Raw genomic sequence first — 21380 nt, 5'->3', positions numbered from 1 at the left:
AACCCCAAGTCTCCATTTTATACTTTTCTTGTTGAGTCTTCAACGACCGAGATTAAGTCTGTAATCAATGGCTACGATTAAAACATGACCTGATCTACTTCTAGATCATTCTCACCCATATTTTGATTAATACTCATTAATATTTTAATTTCCCTAAGTTTAGTCTTAGGAACTCCATTAAAAATATTAATTATTTTAATAAAATACAATCCGGGTGGGATTTCACCAAATGGTTTCTGGGTTCTTTAGAACTCATGTGCCTTAGCCTCTCCACCAATTTTCAAGGCTAGAGCACTTGCGATGCTACCAAAAACTAACAGAGCCTTGGCAACCTTTACTACATTCCTGCAATCCTCACTAGGAGGCAATGGAAGAACAATTACAACCCAACAAAAGAAACAATGGCAAGAGGTTAACTAATAGTAAAACAACAACAACAATAATAATCAAGGAAGAGAGAAATAAGATATTCATCTTTTTGAGGATTATAGGGAAATGTTAGCTCCCTCTTTATCTTGGCCTTTTTGCATCCATCTTGCAAATTTATCTACCTCATTCTTATCATCAACATGATATCATCCTTACTTATATGAGCTAGGGTTTCTCCTTTAAGCGGAAACGTCTATCTAGGTCTAGCTCTAGTGTTTTATCTCCAAACCCTAGGGCTTCATTATCCTTCAAGGTTAATCTAGGGTTTACAAACCCTAATTTTATGAAAATTCTTTTTACACCTTTTTGCAAGTCCAATAGACTTTGCAAACCCAGGTCCAAATGTCCAAACTAGGGTTGCGAGGTAGCGGCACCCCCCTCATATTTGCTCTCGAAGTGCGCTCCCTGCAAGAGTGCATCTGGAGTGACCCCGGGAGCGCGCTCCCGAAATTCTCTCGCGCGCTCCCTAAAAAAAATTACGCTCCTTGACTTTTTTCGCAATTCTTTTTGCAAACACGTTCCAAACACAATTTTTTTCAAAGAAACAAAAAAGTTTTGAGTGGGGCAGCCTAATGATCAAGCCTATGCCCTTAGTATTGATGTGTAATTCATGGTAATGTTAAATTCTTAAAGGAAAGTGACATTCTCCTTTATCCTTTATTTTCATCCTTTTAATTAAATTTTAACATTACCATGAAATGACTCTGGATGTTTGAGAGTGGTTCTGACATCATTGAATTTCATATGGAGAAAGTAGAATTTTAGATCTCACTCAAAATCCAACAGACCTATCCGTTTTTCAAGATTTCAGGATTGGGGGGATTGCAATGTTTCCATTGGATTTTGTCATGTACTACGATATGGAACTCGTATTTAATCAAGAGCACCAATCCCTCTATGTACCTTGATGTTAGTGACATTGTTCGTTGAACTCCTCTATCATGACCCTACTGAAAATGTACATAACACTCAAACAAAATCTTGACTTGATATGCTACGCTTTTTTCTATCTTATGTTAATGCTTAGAGTGTGATATTAATGAAAATGATCCCAAGATAGGCAATGATTTTGATGATATGTAGGTATTTGTTGTAGCATGATAGAGGCCATCTAGAGCCTGTTTGTTGATTTATTTTTGGTTCAGAGATGGATTGCACTCGATGTTATTTTGGTTATGTGCATCCTTACATGCTATATAAATCAAAACTTTTAACTTGTGGACCTATGGTTGATGAAGATTGTAACTACTAGATGATTGATGCTATATGGTTTAATCCATGTTTTTATGCTTTTTATAACTAATTCATCATTCTACATGCTTTCTCAGAAATTAGACATTTCTCGTGGCGGCAAGAGGCCCAAGCATTAGCAATAGATAATAGATTTACTTGTCTTTTCTAGTTTCTAGTAGTTTTTATAGCTCTTGACTCTTTCATATTTATTATGATATTTTTTGTAAACAATAAATACAATTTAAGTTTGAAGTTTGAAGTTGTCAATTATAACTCATTGGTAATGAATTATGAATATGATGCTTCGTGAAAGTTGAAACATTTCATTTCATGTTAGATATTCTTTGTTATCGTTTGGTTATTTGGTAATGGTAATGGTTACAATTACAAGTTACAACTTTAGATATCAATGATGATAAATGTTATATATCAAATTTTGAAAGCTTGAAACTTTAAGATTGACGAATCATGAGACTCGATATGTTGTATGTTACTAACTTGTGGACGTGGTTGATGAAGATTATAACTTCTAGATGATTGATGTTATATGGTTCAATCCACGTTTTTATGCTTTTTATGTCTAAGTCATCTTTCTACATGCTTTTGTTGACACACATGCATCAAAATATATAAAAATATATATTATATAAAAATTCGCTCGTGAACCGGGAGCTTTTGAAATTGTCACTCCCCACTCTTGCTGTCGCTCCTGCTCGCCGCTTCCACTCCCGCTCCCCGCTTCCACTCCCGCTCCCAAGCAACCTACCTTGGTCCAAACACTGTGGAGTCCTCATGCTTCAGCAAACACTCAAGGTTATATTAGACTTAGACAGATATTAAGTATCTCCAATAAAGTCTGCTTTGTGAGATATCTTTCTCAAGAGAGCATACTTGGTCCTCATGCTTCAGCATTCACTCAAGGTTATATTAGACTTAACAGATATTAAGTATCTCCAATAAAGTCTGCTTTGTGAGATATCTTTCTCAAGAGAGCATACTTGGTCACTGCTTCAACATTACTTGCAATGATACTTTCACAAATATGTATTCTTAGGTAAACATTTTTTTTGACTTTTCAACCCAACAGCTTATCCTTTATCATAGCAGTAGTAATAAGGACACATCAAGTCCTGCAAATCACTCATCTTTCTCGAGAGGAATTCTTCTTCATTGTAAGCTTGTCATATCCAATGAACTTCCTTCATCAAGGTGTGCTTTCTTAAAAACATATTAATGACAGTGATCTTTTCCTTACTGTCTTGATGTGCAGAGTAATGAATATCCATATAAAATATTTACAACATAGGTCATACCTTAGCATTAGCATATGAAATGCATCTTCCATAATTTTAGTGCAAAGTCCATGACACATTTAAGAGCTTGTAGCTTCAACATTCTGCTTCTGATACAATGCAACATCTTTGAGGAGGAACACAGGTTCATTCAACGTTTAGTACTGGCCTTATCTTGTCCAAATTATGATGTTGTAATTTGAAATATCAGAAATCTTTTCATATGCTTGAAGATACTGAATGTATCTTAGTATGGGTGAAGGGACTCCTTTAATCATCATAGCTGTCCTTAAAGGCTTCTTGAAGAAATCCTTACAGTCCCATGACTAATTCACAAAGATTTTTCAATCTTCAAGGACACTGTGATTTAGCCTGACTTAATTGAACTAGGGATCAATAGTTCCAAATAAAATTTTGATACAAGACTTTTCAAACAAGCATTTAAGTGGTCAATTCCTCTAGTTGAGGTCTATAAGTATGTTGCCAAAGAAAACTTTTGATCCCAAACGAGATTGTAAGTAAATTGATAGAACATACCTTATATTCCAAGCATCAAACTTCACACTTTGGCAAACTTTTGCTGGTCCCTTTATATGGTTGTATTTCCAGATCTCATACTTGTCTTATAACAACTCATTGCTGTAATATGCTTTCCATGGAAACAAGACATGGAACCAACGTCCTTCCGATTAGATGATATGTATTGTATCCATAACAAGAGGAACGAGGTCCATGAAACACATCAAATTAAGACGACAGTCCAATCCCTTCTTTCATGTACAGTCTCTTCCATGACCCAAGGATCAAAAGTAGACCTTATGCACAAGAGATGACTTTGTTGGCTTATCTTCAGACACAGATATTTTCAGAATTCTTCTGGGTGCTTCCTCCAAAGTGACACCAGCTCGGCTCCACAAGAATTTAAGGGACTTGGTTTCTGGAAATGACTTCAGCCTTTCTAGAATCATTGTAACAACAATTTTGTTCTTCTTCCCATGCTTGCACAGAGATTTCATTGTGGTATGATTCAAAGACAAAAATGCATTTCTATATGACCTTGCATCTGAGGCTTTTTGGTCTGAATGTCATGCCGAAACTTTTTGGCCTTCTTGAGGGCATCCTGAGGCCTTTTTGGCCTTTCTGAGACCAGACTGAGGCTTCTTTTCAGCCTACTGAGGCAATTCAGACTGATCCCTAATCTCAGATAATCTCAGCCTCCCTGAAATCAACTTTTGTGACGTACCTTATTTTCCAGACAGCTTTATTTTGGTTTCTTCAGATCTTGAGGTCTTTGGTCCTTTAATAGATGGACTGAGGCTTAGGGCTTCGGACTTCTTCTTGACCAAAGGCACGGACGTATCTCTGATATCTTGCAATCTGTGATATTGAACTGGGACTTCTTTCACAATAGATTTCATTATTGACATGGCAGAGAAGAGTGAAGAGTTTCTTCAGACAAGATGGCAATCTTGGCCTTCTTTTGTGATTTCCTTCTTGACTTCTAGGGTTATAATAGAGCAAGCTCTAGAGGATAGCTTGAAGGCTGCTCTTCTACCATAGCTCTGATCCCATGTTGACTTTTCATAGGTATTCTATACTGATAATTACATCTTATGATTTCTTAATTTAATCTTTCTTTCATTCATATTCATCATAAAGTAATTGCACAAAATATCTTCAATGGCAGAACAGTAGAATCATAAAGAGTCAGCCAAACAAGAGACACAAGCATTTACCCTGGGAAAACCCACATGGGGAAAACCCAACAGCCTTTTCCATAGAGAAATCATTAAGTTCAATAGAGATACATCTAGTGAAATGCGAGGTCAAACTGACCAGCAGCATAGCCTAGGTCAAACCTGGTCAACCTGCCCATTTGTCAAATCAAATTTCTGCCCATTAAACTCAATCTGGTCTGATCTGCTAGGGCCAAATTTCCGCCTATTCCTGTATCAGAGAAACTCGGACATGCTGCTCCAAAGATGCCTTGAAATTCTGTCACACATGTGTAGTCAGCTGAACAGAAATGCCACACGTGCGAGGTCAGATAAGAAGGGGATAGAGTTCGTTCAATAGCTGTATAACTTCGATCATCTTCTTGCTTGTTTCCTTTTCTTGGATGAAGAGAGATATGCTTCTTATGTAAGATCCAATGTGTGCTTGTGGAGTAGAACCAATGGAGTATATGTAGTCTTTGTGGGCCAGAGGGGTGCTTCTAGATGCTGGGCCAACTTGTCTTGTAGGAGGGGCCGGCTAGGTCATCTTAGGACCAAAATTTAAAATTTAAAATTCACAATTTTTCTCTTCTAAAAACCCACATGAAGAACATGTCATATATTATCTCTTTTGACAAGGTCATGAAGAACATGCCTCATGTTTATCATTACATATGCATCAAGGGCTAAAAATATTAATATGAAGACCGACCATAGCTACAAAATTCAACACATACTTCTCAAGTAAAAATCAACACACTAACAGATTCATAACTCTTATAATTCCCTGTATTCAGTAGTTATACCTTTGTGATGATTACAACTCATCCCATAGTGGTGCAAGAGGGTGCTAAGGTGACTGGTGACTCTTCTGTGTTCCATTTATCTTTTCACCACGTAAAGGGTTTGCACCCAAGGTGAGAGATCAAGTTGTAACAAGGCAGACAATAGACAAATTATCTTTTAGTGCTCGTAATATATGGAACCTTATCATAAGTTATAACTAATTGCAGTTCATGAAAACTGTTTAAATGTCTTATTTTATCAAGGTTGCATGCATTGGATCTACTCAACTAATCACCTATATTTTATTTTTGGTATGAATTGCTTGAGATGTGGATGTGACATTGCTGACATGGCAACCATTACATAAAGTGGGAATTAATTTCTAGTTTTTTTGTTATTGCATTGCTGGCATGGAAACCATTATGTAAAGTGGGAATTAATTTTCTAATTTTGTTTTGTGTTATTGCATTGCTGGCATGGCAACCATTATGTAAAGTGGGAATTAATTTTCTAATTTTGTTTTGTGTTATTGCATTGCTGGCATGGCAACCATTATGTAAATTGGGAATTAATTTTCTAATTTTGTTTTGTGTTATTGCATTGCTGGCATTGCAACCATTATATCGAGTGGGAATTAATTTCTAGTTTCTTTTTTTTTGTTATTGCATCTTTATTACTTATATATTCAACTTCTAAGTTAATATGATAAATTCTATGTTCTACTATTCACATTGACAACAGCTTATTGATTTGTGTTAGATTTAAATGCAGAGAAAGGCTTCATGCAATGATTTTCCACGTGTGATGTTATTTCCAGAAGGGACAACTACCAATGGAAGGGCACTTATATCTTTTCAGACTGGGGCTTTTGTCCCTGGTTTTCCGGTTCAACCAGTTGTAATTCGCTATCCTCATGTACACTTTGATCCATCTTGGTAAGAATGTTAAAATTCTGTATTTTTCTTATCATTGTTAGCAATGGACACTTTATTTTGTCTGGAGTAAGGATCCTTTTGAGATTTTACACTTTTTATCCAGGGGCAAAATCTCTTTATCAAAGCTCATATTTCGTATGCTCACTCAATTTCACAATTTTATGGAGGTAAGTCACATTTTATTTTCATTCTTTTTATTCATTAAGTTGTGAAATTTGTAAGTACATCCTTTATTTGTGAACATAATTTGAACTTTTCATTTATCCAGTGTGCTATATTACCAATAATTCAGAGAAAATTGTTGATCTTCTCTAATCTACATGTATATTTCTTTGCCCTACCACTCCAAAATATTTGATCTTTGTTATATAAAAATTAGTTAGTTTAGTAGTTATTAGGCAAAGGGCATGATCAAATATCATGCCCCTTCACCAAGAGGCACTTAGGGCAGTGTAAAGCCAGGGGCCTCCCCCAAATTGTAATCATCTTCTATCTTTTCTAATAATAATAAATAGGAATTTTCCAAATTTGTAAGTTGTTTGTGCCATCTGGTATCAGAGCTGATTGGTCTTTCGGCAAAATCACGGTCAAATTGTCACCACCCGTGTTCTAGTCCACTGTTTCCATCTTTCCCTACTCCCAACGTTTTTTGTCTATCTATCCCTCTCATTGTTCACTTGAAAATTCCCCACCATTTCTTTTGATTGCCACCTCGACATTCCTGTGCCACTACCTGTGCCCTTGCCGCCGTACGCACCACGTCTAGGTCCAGACAACCGGTTGCTGCATTCTATTCTTGTTGACCACTCAGTAATTCATTACATCTTTTGACTTAGTAACCGGAGAATCCACAGTGAAAACCATTTTTGTCAACGTTTCAAACGTTGACGAAAAATGGTTTTTACTGTGGATTCTCCGATAACTAAGTCAAAAGATATAAACCACAGATGTCTTAAATCTAGAATTCATTACATCGGTAGTGACGCCCATCCGGTGGGCATCGAACCTGTTTGGAACGTTATGTCCTGTTCGGTGGGCATTGACCTCGGTAGTCACCATGATGGCTAACTCGATTTTTTTTATTGGGTTCAACTGTTGCATATAATCTATACATATACATTAATTATTATATAGTTGGTTATTAATTGTTATGTATTCCTAACTATATAATAATTAATATTTAAATAACTATATATATATATATTAATATAACTATATAGTATATAGTTAAGTAATACTATATATTAAATTTTTTTTTAGTCATATTAAGAAAGAAAGTTAAGATGGCGGACAAATATACACCCCCACAAACCCGTTCAATGTCGTCGATGACAATGACCGATTTCAGCAAAAAACTGATTGATCTTGAGAATAGGATTACTACCCACTCTGATCATATCAACCAAAAATTAGTCAATCTCAAGAGTAAGGTTATCGGACATTCCGACGATATCAAGAAGGTATCATATCCACCAGATAAAAGAAGCTTCAATCTCGTGTAATCAAGGAATACTTGATCAAGTGGAAGGACTTACCAGAAGAAGAAGCTTCTTGGGAGACTGAAGCATTTCGTCAACAACATCCGTCGTTACGTATGCTTTGAGGACAAAGCATTTTCTGGGAGGAAGGCAATGTTATATAAAAATTAGTTAGTTAAGTAGTTATTAGGCAAAGGGCATGATCAAAGATCATACCCATTCACCAAGAGGCACCCAGGGCAGTATAAAGCCAGGGGCCTCCCCCAAATTGTAATAATCTTCCATATTTTCTAATAATAATAAATAGGAATTTGCCAAATTTGTAAGTTGTTTGTGCCAATCTTGATTCTTCATACAATTGAAATGCCTTTTTTTCCTCCCCTTCATCAACTCCCTGTTTCAGTCTCACCTTTGTGCCTGAGCAATTCTTTAAATTCTGCTAGACTACTTTAAGCATCACATCCCCTTTAAGCTTCAGCACTATGTTGCCATATCACTCCTACTAGACTCCTGTCATTACAAAATCTAACACCTTAATGCAAAGCCTGTCACAAGGCACTAAGATAATTGTAACATGGAAGTGTTACCACTATCACCTAGGAAATCACACTTTTTAGTGAAGGATGATTCCTACACAAGGGAAGCTTCCCTAGTAGCTTCAAGGATTCCTAAGGCAAGAGGAAGTCAAGTCTAAGGAACCGTATATTAGCTACTCACAATACGACCATTGATATGTGACTATCAAAGTGAGAACAAGGTGGTTTATTCAAAGCAATTTACAGATTTGAGTGTATGAAGTTTTGAAGACAATTTAAAATGTTTACCAAATCAATATAGGTCAAAGAGGGAACTCCACTCAGTACAAAAGAAGCAAAAGCTATCGTTGTTCCAAAACCTGAACAAAAAATGATTTCTTTTTAAAACAGTGCGAAACACGCATGTAAAAGAATATTGAATGAATTGATTAGGAATGAGCAAACAGCTCAATGATAATACAGAGATATTTACAATAATAGAAACATCAGGTTTCTATATAGAATATGGGAACAATCAGTTTCATCTTAAGAAACTGCTAAAAGAATACAAATAGCAACAGCTAAAAGAATGAGCATTAAATACTAAATCGAAATATTCTAATACCCTCCCTTAATGCTCATTCTATTTACAACACCAATAGACCCTCGGAATTTTACAAATTTATCAGGACCAAGAGGCTTGGTGAAAATGTCGGCGGGCTGCTCTGTTGTGGGAACATATTTCAACTGAACTGAGCCGTCTTCAACAAGCTGGCGAATGTAGTGGCAATGAGTTTCCACATGCTTTGTTCGTTCATGAAACACTGGATTCTTGGCAAGTTTGAGCACTCCCTGATTATCACAAAACAAAGAAGTAGGTCCGGTCTGAGAAACATGCATATCTGCCAGCATACGTCGAAGCCAAACTGCCTCACATGATGCCTTAACTGCTCCCCGATATTCTGCTTCTGTTGAGGAGAGAGCCACTGCCTGTTGCTTCTTACTAGTCCAAGTAACAGCACCGGATCCTAGATTAAACACATACCCAGCTGTAGATTTACGGTCATCAACCGAACCGGCCCAGTCAGAATCAGTGTAACCACTGAGTATAGGATTGGAACTTCGAGTGTATAGTAGGCCATAATCAGAAGTGCCACGCACATATCGTAGCACACGCTTTGCTGCGTTCCAATGATCAGCTTTAGGAGCTGACATGAAGCGGGAAATGTAGCTCACTGCAAAACTGATGTCAGGTCTGGTAGCAGTAAGATAGATGAGACTGCCCACTAATTGCCTGAATAAAGTTTCATCCACAAGAGGAGATGATGACTGAGCTGAAAGTTTGAGCCCTGGTTCCATAGGAGTCGTGGCCGGTTTGCAATCCTGCATTCTGAACCTGTCCACAAGATTTTTTGCATACTTGGACTGAGAGAGAAAGATCTGATTTTCAGTCTGCCAAACTTCAACCCCCAGACAGTAATGAAGAATTCCCAAGTCTGTCATCTCAAAAGTTCTGCATAAATCTTGTTTGATCCCATGGATCAAATGTGCAGAGCTGCCAGTAATGATAAGATCATCCACATAGACAACCACAAACAAGATATCATTACCAGTATGCTTGATGTACAGGTTTGCATCAGAAGGGCTCCGCTGAAAACCCTGATCTGTCAGGTACTGATCAATTTTCATGTACCAAGCCCGAGGAGCTTGTTTCAATCCATAGATTGCTTTAGCTAACCGACACACTTTCTGTTCTTGACCAACAACCTTGAATCCTGGAGGCTGCGTCATGTAGACTTCTTCTTGGAGATCACCATTTAGGAAAGCACTTTTTACATCCATCTGATGAACTTTCCAATTGAACTGAGCTGCTAGGGCAAGGACAAGCCTTATGGTACTCATCTTGGCTGTAGGAGCAAAAGTTTCCTCATAGTCTATGCCTTCCTTCTGTGAGAACCCTCGAGCCACAAGCCGAGCTTTATACTTGTCTATGGTTCCATCAGCTTTGTATTTCACTTTATACACCCATTTGCAGCCTATGGGCTTTTTCCCTGCAGGAAGATCAGAAAGTGTCCATGTGTGATTCTTCTGAAGACTCTGGAATTCGGCTTCCATAGCCTGTTCCCACTCAGATGTACCCTTAGCCTCTGAATAGGTTTCAGGCTCAAAAATACTGTGTAGGTTAGCCATAAGAGCAAAATTGACTGTAGACTGTTGTCTGTTCTTATGTCTAGAAGTTCTACCTTCAAGGAGCTCATCATCTCGGAGATCACCAATGGTTTTAGCCCACCATTTAGGCCGAAGAGTAGAAGAACCAATATCAGGAGTAGAGGAACCAATATCAGGAAGAGGTGGAGAAGACTCAAGAGCAATAGGGACCGCAAGAGGAGGGTTATTTTCTGGAGGAAGCTCAGATAGAGTATTATCAAATACTGATGCTACATCATCCCTCCCATCAGGTGGACCGACCGGAAGAAGAACACTGTGAGGCTGATCCTCAGAACATTGCTCAGAAGAAGACTGAAAGAATCCTCTGTCTTCATCAAATACTACATCCCGACTGAAACTAAGACGACCAGTGGCTATATCTATCAGCCTATAGGCCTTGTGATGATCACTGTACCCTGTCATCATGAGTTTCTGGCTTTTGGAATCCAACTTAGAGCGCTTAGCAGCTGGAATCCAAACATATGCAACTGAGCCAAATACTTTGAGATGACTGATCTTAGGTTTACGGCCAGACCAAACCTCTTCAGGAGTCTTCCCTGTAACAGCCTGAGTGGGTGATCGGTTAAGCAGGTAAACATCAGTAAATACTGCTTCAGCCCAGAATCTATTTGGAACACTCCTGTGTTGTAACATGGAACGAGCCATTTCAACAACCGTGCGATTGCGACGCTCGACAACACTGTTCTGCTGAGGAGTGTAGGGTGTGGTTAACTGACGTTTGATGCCATGAATATCACAGAAGTTGGCAAAAGCTGAAGAACAAAATTCCCCCCCCATTGTCGGTCCTAAGAGTCATGATGTTACAGCCCGACTCTTTTTCAACTAAGGTTTTAAACTTCTGAAAGGTACTAAGTGCATCAGATTTATTTTTTAGAAAATACACCCACATCTTTCTACTGAAATCATCTACAATGAGTAAAAAATATTTGCAAGCAGTGATAGAGGTTGTATTCATAGGACCACAAATATCAGCATGAAGTAACTGAAGTACCTTAGATGCTCGCCAAGATTCTCCATCCTTGAATGGGGACCGATGTTGCTTTCCTGCTTGACAGGCGCCACATACCCCCAATTGCTGAGTCTGAATATCAGGTAATCCTGACACAAGTCCCTCCCGAGAGAGCTGAGAGAGATACTGCATATTTAGATGCCCATATCGCTGATGCCATAGAGTACTGATGGGAGAGACACGTGCTGCTAGAGCCACTTCTGGAGAGTCACCGGTGTCAAGTAGCCTATATAGACCATGGTCCTCTAAGCCAACAACAATTGTTAGACTAGTCTCTCTGTCAATAATGGAACACTTGTGTGCACTGAACACTACATCAAGCTGAGGGGAATTCCTCATAATCTGGCTGACAGACAGTAGATTAATTTCCATACCAGGAACATAGTATACATTCAAGAAGATGAGTGTGCGCCCACTAGACTGGATCTGAACGGTACCTCTGCCAACCACTGTGTATTTTTCACCTCCACCAAATACCACGGAATCACTGAAAGGTGAGAAGTCAATAAACCAGTCACGCCTGTGAGAGAAATGGCGTGATGCACCAGAGTCAATATACCAAGCAGAAGACGGTACATGATCTGACGACCTTTTAGCCATAAAGGCGTAAAAAGCAGATTTTGTCTGCTCGGAATATTCCTGACTGCCTTCCAACATGAGATTGGTTAGCGAAGCCATCTGCACGTTTCCCAAGATATGGAAAAATACAAAAAATCCTGCACGGATTTCAACGAGGATGCAGGCTGATCCAGACAGAAATTGACAGATGCTGATATAAGTATGAAAAGATTCCCAAAGAAGACTGATTTACTGTAAGAAACACAAATTTTCTTAAACAAACACTAGATAGGAAGAATCAATAAATTGTGGAGATCTCACAAGACAGAGAAGGATCCATTTCTGTATCGAGATAGACGACTGTAAGCTTTTATCACAGTGAGCAAAGCCGGGGCTAAGACTCAGTGAAGGCTACCTGGCTTACAGAGGGCTCGACCTTAGAAAGGAATGAAAGAACTCAAGAGATTAGGATGCAAAGAAGCTAGCTGATCAAGAAAACTCCCTGAGCGCAGTTTCGAAATGAACTACTGAATTTTTCAAACTATGAAAAATTATTTCGAAATCAAATATCAGTTTTTAGAAAAGCCGGAAATTAAAATATCAGTTCTTAGAAAAGCCACTGATAGTAAGCCGATAATGCTGCCTGCTTAAAAAACTTCTTTCAAGATGACTGTACCAAAAGAGGCTTGCACACAGAAAATTACTTGCACACAGAAAATTACTCAGAAAATTAAGAAGTACTAAACTTCCTTGTACTCACAGCACCAAGCCAGCGGCCAGCTTTCCACTTTCAACTCTTAAAATGATGCCCACGACTGCAACCTCTATACCTCAAGTAGTAGGAAGAAGAATAAATTGTAGAGGCTCTGCGTGATCGATTAGCACAGCAGAATGACCCCACAACCTAAGCTGTGGACTGAACTCGTGAAAATCACTTCAAAAAAAAACCGTGATGCTATTCTGGTCCCATCGCTTCAAATGAAATCACAATAAACTTTGATCCAATTGCTAAGCAAACACAGGAATCTGGAAAATACCTTTTACGTGAAAATGCCAAATATTTTCAATGCCGTCACTATAATCTGGAAAATCCCGTCGCGTGATACAAGCGGGGCTTAAATCACTGGCAGATCTCGATCTGTGGAATACACGAGCCAAAAATACGTGACGTAAACACTTCAATCTTCGGTTTCCGCTACCGCTTCCGATTACTGTAACTTGTGGTGAAGACTGTGAAGACTGTGAATAAGACGGACCTCTGTCGGCCTGGAGATAACAGTCGACTGCTCGACAGTTCGACACACCTAGCCGAGAAGAATGACGCAGATGACACAATGTTGTGGATATGGAGCATGGCAGCAGAGGGTCTGAGGATTTGTTAAGAAAATTGGTCACGATTTTATGCAGAAGGGTGCCACAAAGGTTCGTCACTGGAGAATGCCGTCACTTGGAAAATGCGTAAAAAAATGTTTAACTGTAGCTTCGACTTTAAACGCTTCGGCTTTGGACGCAGATTCTTCAACTTCGGTTTCCGCTCCAGTCACAGTCGATATTACAGTCACAGTGACAGTCGATATCTGGTGGAGGAGACAGTCACAGTCGATATCACAGTCGAAAATTCCGCTCCACTTATCAGATAAAAAAAATGACGCAGAAGCCCGCAAATTGATTTACTGCGGTTGAATTTGAGATTCCACGCTTGTGAAAGAAACCTGCAATTCGATGCTATACAAGAACAGCGATGAAAACCTAATGATAAACCGTCTAGCATGGGCCGAACAATAGCTTTCAGATCTTAGACCAATCAGACCATGAACAAGCGTTCTTTGTAAATGGAGACGCTAACCCTCGGAGAGAAAAAAATTTCGAATGTGGCCACGATAACAGAAAAATCCAGATCCCTAAAGTGCAATTTCGAAATGAAACAAAATTTTTCAAACAGTGAAAAATTATTTCGAAAGACACCTGTGCTCTGATACCATAAAACAGTGCGAAACACGCATGTAAAAGAATATTGAATGAATTGATTAGGAATGAGCAAACAGCTCAATGATAATACAGAGATATTTACAATAATAGAAACATCAGGTTTCTATATAGAATATGGGAACAATCAGTTTCATCTTAAGAAACTGCTAAAAGAATACAAATAGCAACAGCTAAAAGAATGAGCATTAAATACTAAATCGAAATATTCTAATACTTTTGACAACAAGTAATGAGCCCCCTTGAACAAGTGATAATCAATGAAAGCTAGGGCTGAAAATAAGAATTAAAGTAGGGTTTAACTAACTCATTAAATATGAAAATTAAATGACATGTAACAGCCCTGAAATGTTAAATTTTCTTCAACCCCGACAAATAGGGAAAATATTTCCTAGTAATTCCTTGCTGTAAATTAAATTAAACTGCAGATTACTGAATAAACTGCATAGCAGGGCTTTTAACATGTAAATAAAATAAATTCAGCAGAAACAAAATGAAATCAATCTCACAAATACATGGAATTTGCTGCTGTTCATAAATTAAATCTTCAGCATACAAGGGCTTTCTCAACTAGGAAAGTAAATTGCTCATTGAGAAAATAACAATTACAGCAAATTTTTTTTTCTCTCTCTGAGGAAACCTCTGTTTCTGCAGCCAGTACGGCCCTGACACTGACCTGCCCATGCCTTCCTGCTGCTTCCAGTGGTTGCCTACGCTGCCTGCACCCTGTAACTTGTTGATTGAGGCTGTTGTATGCCCTGTGGCCCTGTTCTGGGTGTCTGTGGCAGCTTTTGGCATGGGATGCAGATAAATACGGCATGTATGACCTCCTTGCCCACTGTATGGCCCAGCAACTCAGCCACTATATGGCCCTGCAATTTGGCTCCTGTGTAGCTGCTCCTTAGTTGGCTTTTCTTGCTGTATGACTATCCAGAACTACCCTTAAAATTTTGGTGGCTGGGTTTTCTCTCTTTGCTGCTCCTTGCACTCTTCTTTGGACTTTAGATGAAATTCCTTCTTCACCTTTGCTGAGATTTGCTTGAATCACCGTCTTTCATCACTCAAAAGAATGTCTCTTGTGCGTTTTTCTCCTTCACCTAGCCTTGCTTTTATAAGCTTTAGTTATTGACTGAATCCATAACTCTGATCTCCAAAGTGATTAATGGTTGAGATTAAATCTCACCTCACTTGAAATCAATGTCTAGGATTCATCTAATTCACTAATGCAAATAATCTTTGTATTTCATTAAATTATACTCAATTTTCTTATAAAAAATACTATAATAAATCCTTTAGTTAAAGTAAATCACTAAGGTTGAGGGTCTTGGATGACTTCCACATGTCTAGACACCTAGACCTGTGCGGAAGTACGTGTTTGATGCTACAATCATCAACATAAAATGCAAGACATCTAGCCTTAAAAGGGCTGTAAAATAATTTAGTGATGCAACATATGATGATAAAGATCTATTTTTAAGCATACAAATGCTCAATAATCGTAGAGGTCTAACCTAGTTATATCTAAAAATGTAAGTATGATTGCCACAAACCCTATTCTAACACTAAAACATAAAATAAAAGTAAAATTTTGAATTTAATGACTGACTATTGGGAGTAAGATGTTGATGTTTGTAGTTTGGGCATGTACTTCTGCACATGCCTATGTGTCTAGGCGTGCAAAAATCACACATAGTCTCCTTAGATACCTACTCTAGTGTGAGAAAGTTGCTAATGTAACTTATCCTAAGTCTAACTTAGGAAAAAATACATATTATTATGTTGGCTCATTGAGCTAAAGTAAAGTAGATTATTTTAGTAAATAAGTTTTAATCTTAATCCTTGATCTCAAGTGAGGCGAGATCTAATCTTGGCTGTCAATCACTTTGGAGATTAGGTTTAGGGATTTAGATCTATGTAAAGTTATAAAAGCCAAGCTAGGGAGATGGGAATGACACACTACAACAACACAAGAATGGGATTTTCTTCTCGGTGAGTGTTAGGTTTGACGAAGGGCATCAAGGAGATTCAGATCAACCAAGGAGGGTTGATCAGTCAGATTTGATCAAGGGTTGTAAATTATTCCTTAGTTGGGCTATTATCCCAAGACGGGAGCCCAAGAAGTTTGGATTATTTTTGAAAAATTCTGAATGGGAAAAATCTGTCATTAATATGAGATTAGTTATTTTATTTTTTCTTCTGCTGAATGTTAAGAACTTGTCTGTGTAAGTTATTCAATAGATTTGCAATCTACTAGGTTAATAATTTTCCAGGGGCTAGGTTTAAAGAAATCTAACATGGTATTAGAGCTAGATCTTTGAGAATCTAAGTCACCTGACACGGGGATTCGGGACACGTAGGATTCGGGATTCGTGGCGTCGGATTCGGGACACGCTGACCCCCCGGAACAGGACACTTTAGGACACGTTATATATTATTTTATTAAAAAAAATATATATATAATATATATTTCAAAATATATATATATATATATATATATATATATATATATTAAAAATTAGATATTATCATATTTCTTACACAAATTTTAATTAATGATACAAATTTATTGATTTCAAACATAGATCTTGATTCTTCATCTATAGCTATGCCTATTAGTAATTACTAATTAGCATGCATAGTACATACAAAATTCAAATAAATGTCAGTGGTACTGGTCACATAAATGATAAATTTATTAAAAATTTAAATCATGATTCATAATTCATAACTGAAAGACAACTTACAACTAGATTTCACCATTTTTTTTAAATGGTGCAACCCTTTCAAAAGAACCAGATAAAAACTGAATCAATCAAGGTGGCACATCATGCTTGTTTGACCTCTAAATATCAACAATAATATTTGACCACTTTTTTCTCTGTAAATAACGTTGTTCCCTCCAAGCAAACCAGATTCAAGATGAAAAGATATAATGTTGTCCAGACTCCAAACCTTAGGGTTATATATCTCACATCTATACTCAGGAAAAACTGAAAGCAACCACTTCGTCAAATGCTTGCTTTGATATTAAAATATTGAACTCCATGCCAAATCTCAAGCAAGGAATCTCAATGAACCAAATCCCATTTATTACAGCAGCATTCCTTTAGCAGCATTTAGCATCTCAGTGAAGCAAGGGCTGTTCAAATTTGGCTCTTGAATATGCAACTACATTCAAGACAGAGGCCATATTTCGTTAGAAAATCATCCAATCAATCAAAGAATAAAACCACCATTTCACACAGTTAGGATATGGAAGATACTAGAATAGGCCTTTCTTTTCTGGCAACTTATAATCAATTCATTAATCGCCAATCTTATGAACAGTACAAAAGAATGCTGAAAACTCTGGCTTGACACGTCCCAAAAATCGTGACACGCATTGCAAATTTGGGACACGTTATAGGACACAACGTGTCAAAAAAGGACACGACGTGTCCTGAAGTTTGGACACGAATCCGCAGAGAATCGTGTCGGATTCGCTGGATTCACGATTCGACAGGGCTTTTGGACGAATCCGGTATCTTAGTTGAGAATCGATCATAAGGTTCTAGGTTTGTACTGCATCGTTGGGGCCAAGTTCGACCGCAATTGTATGAGCAAAAATATTTTAAGAGACAGCAGCAACAATGATAGGAGTTTGTGGCAGAGATTGGGTTTGGAGCAAGACAAAGTTAGTGGGTTAGATAGATGCAAGTCGCTGCCAGGTCTGCATAGTCATCGCATAGGCCCACCTAGTCGCGGCAGGAGAAAGAGAAGTAGAACAAAATTGAGGACATGCCAATTGGAAGTGTGCAGCCACCAGAGAAAAGTCATATAGACGACAAAAAGCTAGGAGTGACAATTCAGGACCGATGTCACTTTCGATGAGAAAGTTGCATATTGGAAGTCTAAGGAAGTCTTTGTGGATTCCTATGATGTGGGAAAATTTCTGAATAGAAATCCAACTGCAGTGACTGATATTATTTCTTCTACTTATTAATTTAGAAATAAGTTATTCACAGTGTTTCTACAACAAAGATCGAAATAAATTCCATTGCAACCTTCACAATTAAAAATACCGCGGAAAGTAAATGCAAGGAAAGATATTAGCACAAGTATAATCACAATGACAGTTATTTTTGGACAATTGTCCCCGAAATAACCCAATGTGGGAGAACCGGTGCAACAGATGAGGATTTCTTTATTGATCTTCAACAAAATCTCATGTACAGGATACAACCAACAAAAATAGAAGAGGAATTTCTGTGAGAAATTTTACAAACAATGTTCTCACGCTTCACAGTGAAATTTTGACTTTGGAGAGGACGTGTTTCCCTCTCTACATCTCATTGTGTCAACTTCTGCGCAGTGACTGCGTAGTCCCAACGTCACTACCTCTGCGTTGCCCCTCCTCTGCTCCGCATCTTCTCTCTGCTCTTGCACTCTCGACAAATGCTGATTCCCTCCCTCTTTCTCACCTGCAACTCTCCCTCTGATACGATTTTCTCTTGCCGAAATTCGACCAGTGAGAAAATCAATCTTACTTGGGCAACTGAGTATCTGCCTGGCGTGTCTTCCAAATGCCCATCAAAGTCCTTATAATCCTCCAGTTGAGTAATCAACGACCCAGATTAGATTTTAATCAATGGCTTAGATCATATTGACTTGATCCTCGTCTTCTTCTAGAAGTTTCACCTCAGTTTAATTAGTACCTTTTAATTATTTTAATTTCCTAAGTTTAGACTTAGGCACCCATTAAAAATAATTAATTTTTTTAATAAAACCGTCTCCGGGTGGAATTTCCCAAAACGATTTCTGGGTATTGTGAAATACATGTGTCCTAGCCTCCCTGCAAATTTTGAGGCTTAGAGCACATCCGATGCTACCATAAATCAACATGATGAAGTAAAGCATGAGGCTTTGAGTTCTACAGAATGTCCTAAAGAACCAGAAGGGCCTTGTGAACTAGTGAAACTAGTTGTTGTCCCAAAGATCAGAAAAACATCAACATGGCTTAGATCTACATTGGAAGAAGCAAAAGGACATGCAACTTTTGATGGCACATCCAGAGAAATTAAGAAACCTAAAAGGTTTTCTAGCTATGTAGCTCTTATTACCAACCTTATTGATGCAAGATCTCCACTTATGAAGAAGCGATTAGCTAGCAAGTATGGAAGGAGGCCATGAATGAAGAATATCAATCCATCATGAAGAATGATGACTGGGAGATTGTGTCGAGGCAAGAAGGGAAGTCAATAGTGACTTCCATGTGGATATACAAGATCAAACATGCTGCAGATGGAAGTATTAACAAATACAAGACGCAATTCGTGGCTAGAGGGTTCTTCCAGAAAGAGGGAGAAGATTATGATGAGACCTTTGCTCCAGTTGCAATTTACACCTCCATTAGATCTATTATTTCTTTTGTTGCTTTGTTGGGATGGAATTTATGTCAGATGGATGTGATGACTGCTTTCCTCAATGGTGTGATTGAGGAAGAGGTGTACACAGAGCAACCTGAAGGCATTGAAGGGCATGAAAAGGAATCTCATTTCTGTAGGTTAAAGAAGGCCTTGTATGGACTCAAGAAAGCTCCAAGAGCTTGGTATGCTTCAATTGATAGCTATCTAATGAGACTGGGATTTACCATGACTGATGTCGACGCAAACCTCTATTTTAAGGTTGTGAAGAATGCACCTATGATCCTATTGCTATAGTTTGATGATTTGTTTTTGATAGGTGCTGAGCCTCTGAATTTGATATTAAGGATCTTGGTTTGATGCGTTATTTTGGGACTCTAAGTAGGCAAAAACCTGGCAAAGCCTTCCTTGGTCAATGAAAGTATGTTATTGAGATTCTTCAGAAATTTGGCATGATGAAATGTAAATCCGTGGCTACTCCCATAATGACTAACTTGAAAAAGTTGAGAGGCTCCAAATTTGAATTGGTAGATCCATCTATGTACTGGTGATTGATTGACTTATTGATGTATTTGGTTAACACTAGGCCGAGCGTTTGCTTTGCAGTAAACACATTGAGCTAGTTCCAGGTGGAACTGAGTCATGAACATTAGATTGCAACAAAGCACATTTTGAGATATTTACCTGATACTTTGAACTATGGCTTGAGATATATCGCAAACAAGGATATACAACTTCAGGGATATACAGATGCTGACTGGGCAGGAAGTGTTGATGATAGGAAGAGTGTCGATTTTTAATGTACCTTGGACAAGTGGTTTCCCATGGGTTAGTCTCTACCTAGGGAAAAGTGTCCAAAATAATATTTTTCCTAAGTGTGACTTTATAAAGTGAAAGTGACTTTATAAGTGGTAAAGTCAATGTTAAATTAAAAAGTGAAAAGTGACTTTAAACATAAAGTACAATGTGGGTATTTTATTTAATGGGTGAGTTAAAAAATAGAAAGTGAGAATTAAATGCACATTTATTCTCATTCCTTGATCTGAATGAATTTGAGCCATTAGATCTTAGGGTTGCCCAAAAGCCATTTAGGGAAACAAAATGGGGAAAAAAGAGAGACTACATTCATTCTTCATGAGTAGATTGGAGAAAGGTGGCTTAGAGCTGGAGAAAAGTTCTGAAGGAGAAATTTGTTGCAGCAAGTTGAAGGAGTGATTTCTGCGCAAAGCTAGGCATGGAAATCAAGGTTTAGAAGACAATAAAAGGTACAGTACGAACAACATTGAATACTGTGAGCTGCACGTCGTTCGAGAGAAGTTTTTGATTTTTTTTTTGGGAAAAGAATCCGTACAGTTTGTACAACGGTATGGAAATCCAAACAGTCGTATCCGTATAGTACATATTTTCAGCTTCAAGTGGCCACAAAAATTAAGGCAAAGTGGGCACGGTTTTCAAGGAGTTTTGCGTTGAAGAGATAAGTTGTATTTTGTTGTTTTATTTTCTCTGCAAATGTTTTTTCCTGAACTTGAAAGATCAATAAATTTGAAGAGTTCTCTAACAGGTTTTCCTCGGAGAAATTTGAAGGGGTTTTGCTTGGGTCTAAGTTGACCAAAACTCTGTGTGTATTTTTATGTGTGTTGCTGATCTGGTCATGTCCATATTTATTTTTAGCATGTTTTGATAGTCCCATGTGTTTTAATCCGAAAATTTCATTTCCAGAATTCTATATGTTGAATGTATGTTTATGGGAAAGGGCATTTAACTGAATGGGAGTGATAAGGTGAAATTAAAACCGGGTTGGGATTGTTGGAAA

The 21380-nt window shown here is 37.9% G+C and overlaps 1 protein-coding gene across 4 annotated transcripts in view; it reads left to right on the top strand.

Annotated features, from left to right (window-relative positions):
• Positions 1 to 21380, top strand: part of LOC149145831 (lysophospholipid acyltransferase LPEAT2-like) — a 412491-nt gene that overhangs the window by 78708 nt on the left and 312403 nt on the right. For all 4 annotated transcript variants that reach the window (XM_089449183.1, XM_089449181.1, XM_089449182.1 and 1 more), the window contains exons 4-5: positions 6227 to 6390; positions 6494 to 6557. In XM_089449183.1, the coding sequence (XP_089305309.1) occupies positions 6227 to 6390; positions 6494 to 6557 (228 nt within the window). The remainder of the gene's footprint in view (positions 1 to 6226; positions 6391 to 6493; positions 6558 to 21380) is intronic.

The sequence above is a fragment of the Pinus tabuliformis genome, chromosome X, assembly GCF_031772625.1.
Source record: "Pinus tabuliformis cultivar Carrire ecotype Pingquan chromosome X, CPIR1, whole genome shotgun sequence".
Taxonomy (NCBI): domain Eukaryota; kingdom Viridiplantae; phylum Streptophyta; class Pinopsida; order Pinales; family Pinaceae; genus Pinus; species Pinus tabuliformis.
The sequence above is the reverse complement of the archived record's forward strand: the minus strand, read 5'-3'. Positions and strand labels throughout refer to the sequence as shown.